Raw genomic sequence first — 13,243 nt, 5'->3', positions numbered from 1 at the left:
TAACTCTTTAACGTCATCCACCATGTGTGAAGACTTGTTTGACATAATACCGTATGGTTGTAAACGGACTGATACGAACGCCCGATGAACCATTCGGCTGGAATTTTGTATATGTTCGTCAGTTTAATAAATGAACGAGCATGAACAAAAAAATTCCGTTCAGTAAACTTAATGAACGAACATGAACAGAGACCACGTTTGTTCAATAACCCTAACTAAATAGAGTAAATTAAAGTATTAAATCCAATAACCCAAATTAAAAACCTAATTTAAGACGTGTTGAGTCAATTTCTAGTAACGCAATAAAACAAAAATGTCTGAATCCAAACTAATATTCCAAATATATAAACTTTTTTGACCGGCAATATCCCTATAATACAATATATATTAATTATATTATTAAATCTTATTTATAAATATAAAAATACGTATTATTTCATTAGTATGCATTATGCAAGTATGTAACCACTCATCCTACCCACCTCTTTGGTGACTGGTGGTTGCTAAAGAAATATGAATGCCATTTGCTTATTTAAACATCTTTCTTCACTTTCATTTTTCATCTCTCTCTCTCTACACTAAAGAGTAAGAACTCACTCTTTCCTTCTTCATGGTTTAACAAATACACACACACATAAATATTTATATTAATTATTTGATTTGGTTCATGTTTGCAGTGGGATCAGAAATGGTGATAGTGGATGATAACATCCCTTTCCCTCCACAGATCACAACCACCAAGCCTCTGTCTTTGCTTGGACATGGTATACATATATTTTTCAACTAGAGTTAAATCAAGAAAATATATCCTGAATTATAAATAATTTGTGATGGATTTTTGGCTTCTTTTTGTTGGTTGAAACAGGAATTACCGACATCGTGATCCATTTTCTACAAGTTAAGTTCACGGCCATCGGTGTCTATATCGATCCCGAGATCGTCTCTCACTTGCAAAAATGGAAGGGTAAATCAGGAACAGAGTTGGCCGAAGATGATGACTTCTTTAATTCTGTTATTTCAGGTGAATTTCAACTTAATTCAAAACTAATATATAGTTATAGTTGATATTTCACTTTTAATAAATAAATTATACATGGTTTAAAGAATTGAAACAAAGAAAAAACGATATTGGTAAATAGTAATTTCTCTATGGTAATATCTAAAATAGAGATATATTAAATATTAATGACTACCAAACAAACTTAAAAATAATTAATATACTCGGTTGACAATTTATTATTATTATTATTATTATTATTATTATTATTATTATTTGTGATGATTGTGAATCTATGCAGCACCTGTGGATAAATACTTGAGGATTGTGTTGATCAAAGAGATCAAGGGTGCACAATACGGGGTACAACTCGAGACCGCGGTGAGAGAACGATTGGTAAATGATGACAAGTACGAAGATGAGGAGGAGGCCGCCCTCGAGGAAGTAATTGAGTTTTTCCAGTCAAAATACTTTAAAAAGGATTCGGTGATTACATATAGCTTTTCGGCAGCATCAAACACTGTTGAGGTAGGTGTCGCACCTAACTTAATATATAGTAGTCCCCAGTGACATGTAAATGTTTAATATGTGTTGTTTGATGTTTGTTTTGATAGATTGGATTTTCAAGTGAAGGGAAAGAAGAGCCAAAGACAATCAAAGTGGAGAATGGTAATGTGGTAGAGATGCTAAAGAAATGGTACTTGGGTGGCACCGCAGCTTGCTCTCCAACAACCATTTCATCTTTGGCTAACACTTTGTCTTTGGAGTTGTCTAAATAGTAATGGTTAATCAATCCTCTTTTGTTTGTATCCCTGATTTGGATGATTCAAAACAATATTTTACTTTCGAAATTAAGAATGATTTAGGTATGTTTTAAGTTGAAATTAAAGTATGTTTAATTAGATGTGTCTAATTGAGTAGACCCATGTGAGAAACAAAGTTTGGGTTTATTGAGAATGGAGCGCATGGGCAAGGACGAAGCTTTATAATCCCCCATTCTCACTCCCCTTTTGTTTGCCAACTCTCCCGTTAATGAAATGAAAATTTTTATATGTATTAAGTATCTCCCCCGCTTTTTCGTCCAAGTTTCACCACTATACACGAATAATGATCGTTGAACTACATATGTTGATTTTCATTGATCTGGATAGTTGATTTGCATTTTGGTTGATCAATGGTATTCTTATGGTAACAAGTATTGTATTTTAGAATCATGTAACTTACATTGAGGAGACAAGCCGATCTTTATATGTTAATGTTTAGGGGAAGCATATGTTCAGTTAGTTGACAAGCTTGCTATTCCATAGAGTTGGAGCCTCAATTTTTGGCATATGAATGTGAGCATTGCAATAGGCATATGTGACAATGAAAAAAAGACGAGACAGATCATATGATGAGACCTTGGGACAACGTCCTAAAGACATTGGACGATTCATTTCATTTCACTAACAATGGGATGATATGTCAAATGATGATCCACGTACAACCAAGTTATGGTCAATTGGTCATATATTAAAGAGCACCGAAATGTCCATTAGTTAACGTTGGTAATGGGAGCCATTAGATGTGGTTTAGATTTGGACATGGTTTAGCACTTTAGCATCGAAGAAATCCGTATGATGTAATGAATAAAAATATGGATTGTTCCCGAAAAAATTACGATACAAAATTGATATGGAATCACCTCAATTTCTAAGGAGAATAAAGTGGGTCAAAAATCCGTATGAGCAATTATGCCTACAAGAGTGAACTAGTGTATCCATATGAGATGAATTACTATCAGTTACAATGATCTCGACTAAATAAACTAGCATATGCAAGATAACTTTTTAATGTTGGTAATCCGAGTAACCATAGACATAACATTAAGAGAAATCGACAACTGATGAAACCATTTTTGTAGAGTCGGACTCTCAAATAAATTCTCATAAAAGAAGGCATGTCTAAACCAAGTTGTAGCAAACAAGAACCCTTGGTTCGGATTGTAAATCAAATCAAGCAAAACTGAAAATATCAATATGATCTCCATTGAACAAATATAAGTCAACATAATATTTAACTACATTTTTAGATAAGTGATACAAGGGATACAAATGATTCGAGTTGCTTGCGAGCTACTAGAGCACAGATTGATAGAAAACTTGAAACGAGCTCGAGCTTTTTCGAGCTCGAGCCTTGTATGTGAAGCTCGTTTAGGCTTCTCGAGCCTTATCGAGCATTGTGTATTTTTATAATTTTTTTCTTTTTTGGACCTTTATGTATTAATTTTACACTGTAATGGCAAGCTCAAGCCGACCTTTGCCTCATTTAAGGTACTACACGAGCTCGAGTCAAGCTAAGGCTCGTTAAATTTTTTTTTTCTCAAAATACATAAAAATAATAAAAAGCGTATGTAAATTAATTACTAAATAACAAGCAAGTCGATTGCGAGCTTAAAGAAATGGCTCATAAACCAAACTTAAGCTAAAGAGCTTAAATCAAGCCAAGCTTGAACTCTTCTAAACCAAAACAAGCCATGCTCGAGCCTGATTAGGATCGTCTACACTAAAAAAAGTAGCATTCTAGTAAGTTCATTATCATGTGAAAAGATGTCACATTATTTTAATCATTAACTCCTAACGGTATGCACTTTATTACTCTTCTTCTCCTACGAAAAAAACCTTCACAAACAACGAACAACTAAGCAAAAACCTCAAACTCAACTCACAACAATGCAAGAGCCATCAAACCCAAGCTCAAAACCACCCAACACGACACCGTTTCCATTCAAACCATCCCACCACCGCCGTGCACTCTCCGAGGTGAACTTCCGGTTACCAGAAGACCTAGATCCACCGTCCGGAAGCTTCGAAGACATCGGATCTGAGGAAGATCTGTTCAACACTTACATGAACATTGATAAGATCGGGTCTATATTGAATTCCGGTGGTGGTGGGGTTGTTGACAGTGGCCAGATCAGTAATGCTGCCGGTGAAGGTGATGGTGATGGTGTGAAAGTTAGACATAGGCATAGTAATTCGGTTGATGGGTCGGGTCTTGGGGATATTATTGAAGCCAAGAAGGCTATGGCGCCTGATAAACTTGCTGAATTGTGGATTGTTGACCCGAAACGGGCGAAAAGGTAATTTATAATATTATTGTTGTTTAATTTTGTTGTGATCTGCAAAACTAATTACATGTGGAGTATGTTTAGATTGCAAATCTATGTTTTATAATTTGATTGGAAAATTAGTTGAATGTTTGATTTTGTATATAATATATTGGCTGTTATAGGAGGCGGGTGATATAGTTTTAATTGGATAAGAATATATGATAACAACTAGGGGTGTGGATGGTTCGGTTCGGTTATTAGCCTCAATCGAAACCAAAGTTATTGGTTAATCTATAGTATTAACCAATTGGTTTTTGGTTAATCGGTTCGGTTTATTCACTTATTTTGTCGGTTTTCGGTTCGATTTATAACCAAAACCAAACTTGGGATAGAATTTTTGCTTAGAAATACATGAAATGGAGGTATAAAACATGAATTGGAGTTATGGAGGTAAAAAAGCTAAAAATATATGACAATATGAATGTTTCGGTTCGGTTACTTTCGGTTAACCGTGGGTACAAAAAAAAAAACGATTTTTGGTTAATTTAAGTTCGGTTTTGGTTATCGGTTCAGTTATTGCTCACCCCTAACAGCTACCTGCTGAATGCAGCATCTTTGAACAGATAGTCAGATACCTCTAGAAAGTTGGCCATTTTGTATTGGTAATCTGTTTGATTAATGATATTGTGTTGGGTAATATCAATTACTTTTTAACTTCTTAAGAGAAATTTGGCTTAGTGAATATTAGTTAATTGATGAGGGGTAACTATAACTGTGGTAAAACTATTTACTAGTAAAATTTGTAGTTGATTGTCGGTTTGAGATTTGTTGGATAATAATAATTGCTTTGTACTATCCAGGATTTTGGCAAATCGACAATCTGCTGCACGTTCGAAGGAGAGGAAAGCACGTTACATCTCTGAGCTTGAGAGAAAAGTTCAAACCCTACAAACAGAAGCAACCACCCTTTCTGCACAGTTGGCACTCTTTCAGGTTATCAATGAATGTTAATTTTATAGAAAATACGATGTTTTATCATTTATGTATAGTTTAATAATTAGTGAACTGAAATTGTTTTATAAACAGAGGGATACTGCTGGTTTGTCTTCTGAAAATACGGAGCTTAAACTAAGGTTACAAGCTATGGAACAACAAGCTCAATTAAGTGATGGTAAGTATAAACCTGAATGATGCTTACTGCTACTTTTTCTTTGAATTGCAAGATTATGTGTTGATATGTTACGTTTGACTGCACCTAGTTAGGCACCCTACTCAGTTTTTTATGATTTTTTTGAACGCCCAATTCTACTTCTTGCATAGGCTTGTAACACGAACGGAGCATGTTTGTGTCCGTTCATTTAACTTTAACCGAACAAACGATCTAACATGAATAATTAATAGAATGGGCTTTTCTTGTTCGTGTTCGTTTGATATGAAAATGAAGATGTTCATGTTTGTTTATGTTTGCTCGTTAATGGTATAAACGAACGGTTAACGAATGAACTGATAACTGAGGATAGTTGAACGGATGTAAGTAGCTACAACCAGTTAAAAGTAATGTGTCGGGCCTTAAAAGTTTCTTAAAACTAGACCAAGTTGTAATGGGTCAAAAATATATAATAGAATATATTAAGAAACATAAATGAATGAGCCTAAACAAATTGAAACAAACTAACATAAATGAATGTAAGCGATCGGACATAAATATGAATAAATGAACGAACTAGACGCGTTTATGTTCGTTCGTTTACTAAAAAACGAACTTCCCGTAGAACAGTTTACGAACTGTTCACTGAATGTTCGGTTCATAGGTCTAATCTTGCCTCATTATAATGACCAAATGTTTCTAAATATTGAAATTTGAATAACGCTAGTCCTGTTTTGGTAGAAGTTGCAATTTGGAATCGTTTAGTTATGAATGGGTCGATTTAAGTATAATTTTATTTTAAACCAGCCAAATAAAAATTAGCCAAAAAAGAAACATGTCGAACGAGCTAAAAGTGTCTTAATGCGTATTTTAAATCACTTTATTAGAAAACTTAGATTGTCATGGTGATAAAATAGTTTTTACAATCACTTAAAGCACTTATTATTATAACTATTTATATTAAAAAAATGGAGAAAAAAGTGGTTGTATGGCAATCCAAACCAAAAATTTTGTTTTGACCAATTAAAAAATGGTTTGGCATTTGGCAATGTAGCTCTGAATGAGGCCCTGAAGCAAGAAGTGGAAAGGCTGAGGATAGCAACAGGGGAAAGTTCAGATGGTTACAATCTGGGGATTCAATATAATCAACCAAACTTCTTCGGAAATCAGAAACCAACAGAGCCGCCACAATACCACCACCCCACCCAGTCAAATCGCCGTCTACTTGCAGCAACCGCCGCCCAAGGGGACCCTCTTGGCCATTTCCAGGGTCTTGATATCAACAACAGAGGCGGTTCTCGTCCTATCAAGTCTGAAGGAGTGTCGGTCTCCGCCAGTGAAAGCAGTGGTACATTCTGATCATTAAATGGTCTTGGTTTGTGCATCATTTATATGTGTTCATAGACTGACTGACACCTTGTTAGGGCTAGAATCGCCATATATTTTTCTTCTTCTAAATTTAATTGATTTGTTTGACATGATTAATGTTTTATAGTCTTTAATCAGTTGGGGTGGCGATGGTTATGGTGTGTCTCTTGTAACATTTATTAACTTGTGTTGTAGCTCATTGTGAATTGTAATTTGTTTATTGGACTCATGGAATGGTATTCTTGTGTTGATTCCCTACAGAGTTATTCTTTCTAGTTATTACCTCATTTGGAGTATATGTCATTTTGTCGATTTTTCAAGGCCTAAAGCTAATAAAATTTCGAAGTCGTTTTTGAATCTTATTGTTGTAACACACTCCATAGAGTAAGTTAGTACTATAATTAGCTTAGCATGTCAGTGTATAATGTGAGGCAAACTCTTAGAATAAATGAAATAATATCCTTTAAATCATGGACTACATACTAACAAGAACCTTTAAAGAACACGACACAAGTAAAAGCAGGCCATATAGTATCACTAAATCTAACAATACTAATAAAAGAAAATAATAAGGATAATGTGGCAATCTCACATTTATTTTTGGCCTAATCTTTATTCTCATTCATTCTACTTATCCATGGGTTATGGAGCAACATCATATTGGCAAATGGGTTATAATTTCCTTTCTAATTCTCTAATCTATCATCTCATTCATCATAACTATCCATTGGTCATGGGTCAAAATAATTTTGTCAAATGGGTTATAATTTCATTTCTGATTCTCTAATTTTTCATCTTATTTATCATACTTATTTATGGGTCATGAGACAAAATAATTTTGAAAAATGAGTTATAATTTCTCTTCTAATTTTCTAATCTCTCATCTCATTTATCATAGTTATCCACGGGTAATTGGTCAAAACAATTTTTGCAAATGTTGTAAAAAAAATCGAATTTATAAATTTGAGATTCTAGACTTCTTATTGTTTGTACTATATATTTTATCTTCTTTTTACCTATAATTTGGTTCCTTTTTTTTTCAAATAATGAATCTTTTATTTTTGTTATTTGACAAATCCCGTATAATACACGGGTTCAAAAGCTAGTTAGTAATAAAATAATAATTTAACCTTGAAAATGGCCAACAACAGGCGTGACAAGCCAAGCCTTGTATTAAACTAGAAATCATATAAAGTGTAGCCCTTGTCTTCTTTCTTGCATCATGTCAACAGTATCGTCACAGGAAACACCAACAGGCTAAAACAAAATATAAATGTTGACAAATAGAGAAATTTTAAAAAAGAAATTAAGGCAGTCCATCTAACACCAACTAGAACTTTCAATATACAACCAAAAATATAATATAACGTTATATTTATGTCACATCGAACCACAATAAGTTCAAACAAATTATTGAATTATTCAATCAAACAGGACTAGCCATTTGCTGTTTTATAAATTTACACAAGCTTTATGAAGTTTGATGGAAACAATGATTAACCTAGGATTGCATCCAAATACTTCGACATGATTCTTCAATATTCGTTTTCTTTTACTTGTTTTATAAACTGAAATTAAACCAACTAAATGTAAAATCCTACGTAACCAGGAAACAAGAGAATAAATTGAACTTATAAACAACGTTAAAAAACCTTTGTATAACATTGGGAAAAAGAATAAGCTAAAACTCCATCAAAATGTTACTAGTTGCGGTCAAGATCCCTTGAACAACATGCCAACCATAACACACTATCCATAAAAAAACGAACGCTACAAGGGTCATTTGAAATACAAAAAAATACATATACAAAATTTCACATTATACTCCCTAACACCTAGAGCATCCGCAACGCTAACTCACATTCCGCTCTCTCCTTTCCCCCCTCACAAAACCCATTTTTATGTCTGATTTTCCGGACACACTCCACCTTCTCTCTTCCTTCGCCTCTCTCACTCCACCTCCGCTCCACGTTGGATTCGGAAGCCGACCTTGGAGATGCTTTTACTTAGGGATGGCAATGGGTCAGGTTCAAGCATTCCCAAACCCATAGTCCGTTAATAAAGCTCATCCTAAACCCGTCATGTATTTTTCAGGCAATTACTCATCTGGTATCGAACAACGAGTTTCATGTATTTTGACCATCTCTACCTGAAACCAATTTGACTAAATTTTATAGACCGGTTTTAATACCCTAAATCCGAACTTAATCTAATTTCAAGGACTCCCGAGTAATTAACAAAACTTCCACAGTTCATTCATTCATTCATTTTCCAGAAGTACCAAATGGGTCTACGAACTTTCGCGAGCCGTAAAACCCTAGGCGCACTATCAACGTTCCCACAACAACTGCGTGGACTGCAGACATTCAGTCTTCCAGATCTCGCATACGATTATGGCGCACTGGAGCCAGCGATTAGCGGCGATATCATGCAGTTGCATCACCAGAAACACCACCAGACTTACATCACTAACTACAACAAGGCTCTAGAGCAGCTAGATGAAGCTATCTCCAAAGGCGACGCATCAACCGCTGTCAAATTGCAGAGCGCCATTAAATTCAACGGCGGAGGTTATATTCCTTTTATATCTTATTAGTGTTTTATAGCTAATTACAATTGAAAATGATATTACTATTTGAGAAGTAATTGTAGTTCAATTTAGGTTTTGGATGGTTATTAGGGGTGGAAATAAGTCTAGCCGCAAAAGAAGCTTGCTTAATAAACGAGCTCGAGCCGGCTGGCGAGCCTTAACGAGCATGTTGTTTGTATATATATGTAGTAATAAGATATGAATGTGTTTTTTTATGACTTATATTTGTATATAAAATTATGATAAAAATAAGTAAATAATATGTATTAGGATCAGGTTATATATAAAGTTTATAATTGAAAAAATATGTAGAAGTATATTAAAGTAATTAATAATAAACAACTTGAGCCCAAGGAGAGCTCAAGCTAGCAAAACTACTCAATATCCAAGCTCGGAGCCAGATTGGCTCGCTTACACACCTAGATACTATAGAAATGCAGCAAGTAGCACAGTTTTGATGCTAGAAGGATGATGATATCAATATTGATTAGAATACAAGAAGTACTAGATCTTGCTTGTTAAACTTTTAAACACTGATTCTGAATTGAGATGAAAAGAATTATTTTAAAACCTAATCGAATTGTTTTGATTGTATGGAAACTGAGGCTCATATCTCTGAACTAGGCTACCTCAGTGAGTACAGATGATTTATGATTCATTTTTATGTTTACAAGTAATGGTCCTAATGATATATGTGATGATAATTGATGTTATTTTTTATTAAATCATCATGAAATAAGTAAGATACTGTGAAATCAAATATATTTCATCAATTACTGATCCAGTATAAGTTTGTTTAGTTACTACTTTATGTGTGTAATAATTACAAGTCTATCATGACTATTGATCTCACTCCTTTTCCATATCTGAGTAGGTCATGTGAATCACTCAATTTTCTGGAAGAATCTCGCTCCCACCAATGTAAGCTTATTTTTAAGATCTCGTGATAATTCTGACCAAAACTGAAAGTGAATGTTTTTGCAGGCAGGGGGTGGTGAGCCACCACATGGCTCTTTGGGCTGGGCTATTGATGAGAGCTATGGTTCAATAGAAAAGTTGATTGCTAAGATTAACGCAGAAGGTGCAGCTGTGCAGGGTTCTGGTTGGGTGGTATGCACTTTATCTCATTGCTGATTGCTCACACAGTTAATAATATTTTTGCATATCATCAAGTTTTTTAACTTTTGTTGGCAGTGGCTTGCAGTTGACAAAGAGTTAAAGAGGCTCGTGGTTGAAACCACAGCAAACCAGGTACATTGAGTTGGTTAAAAGAAGCTTTCTTATTTCCTGGCTTAGAGTGATTTATACAAACTATTAGCCTCTTTATTACCTTCACTAATCAAATTGTTCATATGAATTTATGTTGTAGGATCCACTGGTTACAAAAGGTCCAAGTTTGGTTCCTCTGATTGGCATAGATGTTTGGGAGCATGCATACTACTTGCAGGTGACTTAAAAAAATCATTTTTTATCGAGTTGCAACTTTTACTAATTTATGGGAAATGGGTCAATTTGGGTTTATACTTTATCTATAAAGGGTGAATTTGCAAGTCTTAAATCTTTAATAGAAACGGATTGAAACTCGAAAGCCACCGAAAGTGTATTCAAAATCTGTAATCCTCTTAAATCTTTTTTTAAACAAAAGCTATTATTATTGTAGTATATAGTTTTTTTTTTGTGTTTCAACTTATGTATATCTATTTGCAGTACAAAAATGTGAGGCCTGATTACTTGAAGAACATATGGAAGGTGATAAACTGGAAATATGCAAGTGAAATCTATGAGAAAGAGTGCCCTCGAGGCTGAGTGCATTAAGTCGAAGAGTGTAAGAAAATGTTTGAGACCAGTCTTCCTTCTCGTTAGAATAAAGAGTTGTTCAACAGTTTGTTTACATTTAAGGTTGTTGCTTTGATCCTTGTTATATCTAATCAGTGTCACCTTTTACAAAGAATAAATAAAAATGTATGTTCGTGTGACATTGGCTTAACTGTCAGAAACATGCAGTATAATATGGAGGCCTTCGGTTTGGCCGGTAGTTACGGGCCGAATGAGCTAGCTACGCCTTTAGGAAACGACAAACTAGTGGTGTTGGATGACTTGACTCGATCTGTTTTACAGATTCGACAGTTTACCAGCTCTGTTTTGACTGTTTAAACTGGGATTTGTTTTTTAGATCATTAGTTCAGATTATATATAAATATATAAATAAGAAAGGTTCTGTACTTCTGTGTATACGGCTTGTTTCAAACTGGATGCAATTTTCATTGAAACCTTCAATGATTTCAGTCAATTCCTTGAGCATAACATTTTAATATTTGATAAGTTATTATATTGTTTCCTTCATAAATCGATGACCTTTTTTAATTTTAAAATTTATGTAGTTAACCAAATATTATAATTGATCATCGAAACAAAATCTTTGATTGATTGCATGCCACGTTGTAGTGGCCTAGTGGGTTTTGTTCTACCTATCAAAATCAGTTTTTAAGATATCAACAAAATAAGGGTGTAGCGATGAAGGGGCATAACGCTCCATCACCCTCACTCTATTAGCTGAAACAATTTTTTTTATTAGAAATTTAAATTTGGAGCGTTTTACACAATATGCGCAAAACCAAATTTGCTTCAAAAAGCTTCCATAGCGCCTTTGGGGGCGATTTGAGCCCAAGAAGGCACCCGACACAAAGGGTTAGTTATTCTTTATATAAACAACTTTAAGTAGGTTTAGTTTACTATTTAATTAGATTCCATATGAAACAACTCTACAATTCGTTTAAAAGCTATTATCGTTTGCAAAATTGACAGATTGAGATTGTTATTATCATTTAGATTTATACTATATCTACTATGTGTAGTTTCTCTTGGTAAATTAAAATGGTTTGTTTGATAGTTTTCATAAGCCTTATATGGTTTTAGTTTGATATCGTAAATCACTAAATCCTCCTCGCCCCTCCTTTTTGGTTGTCACAAACTCTAATGGCTCTCGTGACCGTTGTTACTATTGTATTGGTTGTCGCTGCCCAAAATCGGCGGGTGACTCCTTATTGAAACTCTTCTTCATATGCTAATCACTAAACTTCCGTCTTCTAATAGTCTTCTGGGTTATGAAAACTCATCCGGTGAATTCATTGAGCAAATACCAGATCCGGATGAGGTAATATTTGATTGGTTACGCATCATTCATGATACAAATCCAAATGTCCTATTTCCGACCCAACAAGCTTTAGATGGAATTCAGCTTGGTTTAATGAGTCAATCACAACTTAGTGAGCCGATTAACGACTTTGAGAATTTGGGGATGGAAAAACAATCAGAGGAGTATGTTCCCTCATGGGAAGACGAGTTTAGGGGTAAGTTTGGTGAAGAGTTGATAGATTTTACCATGATGGATGAAAGAGAGTTTGACCCAGTTGGTGATTTAAAGTTGCTTGAAGATCTATTGTATAATGAGCCAAGTGTGGGGATCAAGAAGGAGCCTTGTGAGGAGATCCATGAGGTGGTTGGTGATTCAGTCTTTCCACCATTGCATTTTGAATGTGAAAAACCAAAACATGAACCGTACTCAATCTCCATTCAGGACGTGAGAATTAGAAGGAGGATATCTGGGCTTAAGGATCATGGCTTGATGAATAGTTTGAATTCCCGACCTCACTTTACTGAATCATTCTCGGGGGAATTCAAGAATTGGTGGTTTGTGTTGAATTCAGATTTTCAGGACCACATGAGTTTTGAAGTTGGTTTCTTCCCTACTAATTGTAAACGGAGAGTGTTGAGGAGCATTGATGGGAGCGGATAAAGGAGAAGCCTCCTGATTGAGGTTTAGGGAGTGAGTCCGGCTGAAGACTCGTATATAAACTTAGCGCTTCCCGGGAGGCAACCCGGTAATATGTTTCATTTTATTTTGTTTTAGTTTTGGTTGTGTGTCTCCGATACTCAACTTGCTTCTTTTCTTGTTTACAGGTTGTTCAATGGTTGGTTGATGAGATGATTATAAACAAGTATGGGGATGCCACTTGTTTTAGATGAGTGTCACGTTTGTTCTTGAGTGAT

At 34.7% G+C, this 13,243-nt stretch overlaps 3 protein-coding genes across 4 annotated transcripts; all 3 read left to right on the top strand.

Moving 5' to 3' along the window:
• The first annotated feature begins 566 nt into the window (after positions 1-566).
• Positions 567-1,836, top strand: LOC143557550 (chalcone isomerase-like protein 2). Of its 2 annotated transcripts, XM_077046597.1 has the most exons (5): positions 567-585; positions 678-764; positions 866-1,021; positions 1,299-1,525; positions 1,612-1,836. In XM_077046597.1, coding segments are annotated over exons 1-5 (636 nt in total). In that variant the 5' UTR covers positions 567-584; the 3' UTR covers positions 1,777-1,836. The 2 variants fall into 2 exon arrangements, with proteins under 2 accessions (XP_076902712.1, XP_076902711.1); XM_077046596.1 differs by lacking the exon at positions 567-585 and having other exon boundaries at positions 668-764.
• Positions 1,837-3,550: 1,714 nt separating this feature from the next.
• Positions 3,551-6,923, top strand: LOC143557549 (bZIP transcription factor 18-like). Its single transcript, XM_077046595.1, has 4 exons — positions 3,551-4,118; positions 4,949-5,081; positions 5,175-5,259; positions 6,290-6,923. Exons 1-4 carry the CDS (start codon positions 3,709-3,711, stop codon positions 6,592-6,594), a joined length of 933 nt encoding a protein of 310 aa, XP_076902710.1. The 5' UTR covers positions 3,551-3,708; the 3' UTR covers positions 6,595-6,923.
• A 1,939-nt stretch (positions 6,924-8,862) lies between these two features.
• LOC143557548 (superoxide dismutase [Mn], mitochondrial-like) lies at positions 8,863-11,171 on the top strand. The gene is made up of 6 exons (XM_077046594.1): positions 8,863-9,173; positions 10,068-10,114; positions 10,178-10,303; positions 10,388-10,444; positions 10,563-10,640; positions 10,901-11,171. The coding sequence occupies exons 1-6, from the start codon at positions 8,888-8,890 to the stop codon at positions 10,997-10,999; spliced, it is 693 nt and encodes a 230-aa protein (XP_076902709.1). The 5' UTR covers positions 8,863-8,887; the 3' UTR covers positions 11,000-11,171.
• The last annotated feature ends 2,072 nt before the right edge of the window (positions 11,172-13,243 follow it).

Source organism: Bidens hawaiensis, unplaced genomic scaffold (genome assembly GCF_021521415.1).
Source record: "Bidens hawaiensis isolate Kalapana, Puna unplaced genomic scaffold, B.hawaiensis_p1.1 tig00019057_1, whole genome shotgun sequence".
Lineage (NCBI taxonomy): Eukaryota > Viridiplantae > Streptophyta > Magnoliopsida > Asterales > Asteraceae > Bidens > Bidens hawaiensis.
Note: the sequence above shows the minus strand (reverse complement) of the source record. Positions and strands in the feature narration are given on the sequence as shown.

Excerpts from the sequence above, each read along its gene's own strand:
- LOC143557550 (XM_077046596.1), top strand. The coding sequence starts at position 668 with ATGTTTGCAGTGGGATCAGAAATGGTGATAGTGGATGATAACATCCCT. Across the intron at positions 765-865 it reads TCTGTCTTTGCTTGGACATG|GAATTACCGACATCGTGATC; the intron begins GTATACATATAT and ends TGGTTGAAACAG. Across the intron at positions 1,526-1,611 it reads CAGCATCAAACACTGTTGAG|ATTGGATTTTCAAGTGAAGG; the intron begins GTAGGTGTCGCA and ends TTGTTTTGATAG.
- LOC143557549 (XM_077046595.1), top strand. The coding sequence starts at position 3,709 with ATGCAAGAGCCATCAAACCCAAGCTCAAAACCACCCAACACGACACCG. Across the intron at positions 4,119-4,948 it reads GACCCGAAACGGGCGAAAAG|GATTTTGGCAAATCGACAAT; the intron begins GTAATTTATAAT and ends TGTACTATCCAG. Across the intron at positions 5,082-5,174 it reads CACAGTTGGCACTCTTTCAG|AGGGATACTGCTGGTTTGTC; the intron begins GTTATCAATGAA and ends TTTTATAAACAG.
- LOC143557548 (XM_077046594.1), top strand. The coding sequence starts at position 8,888 with ATGGGTCTACGAACTTTCGCGAGCCGTAAAACCCTAGGCGCACTATCA. Across the intron at positions 10,115-10,177 it reads AGAATCTCGCTCCCACCAAT|GCAGGGGGTGGTGAGCCACC; the intron begins GTAAGCTTATTT and ends ATGTTTTTGCAG. Across the intron at positions 10,445-10,562 it reads TTGAAACCACAGCAAACCAG|GATCCACTGGTTACAAAAGG; the intron begins GTACATTGAGTT and ends TTTATGTTGTAG.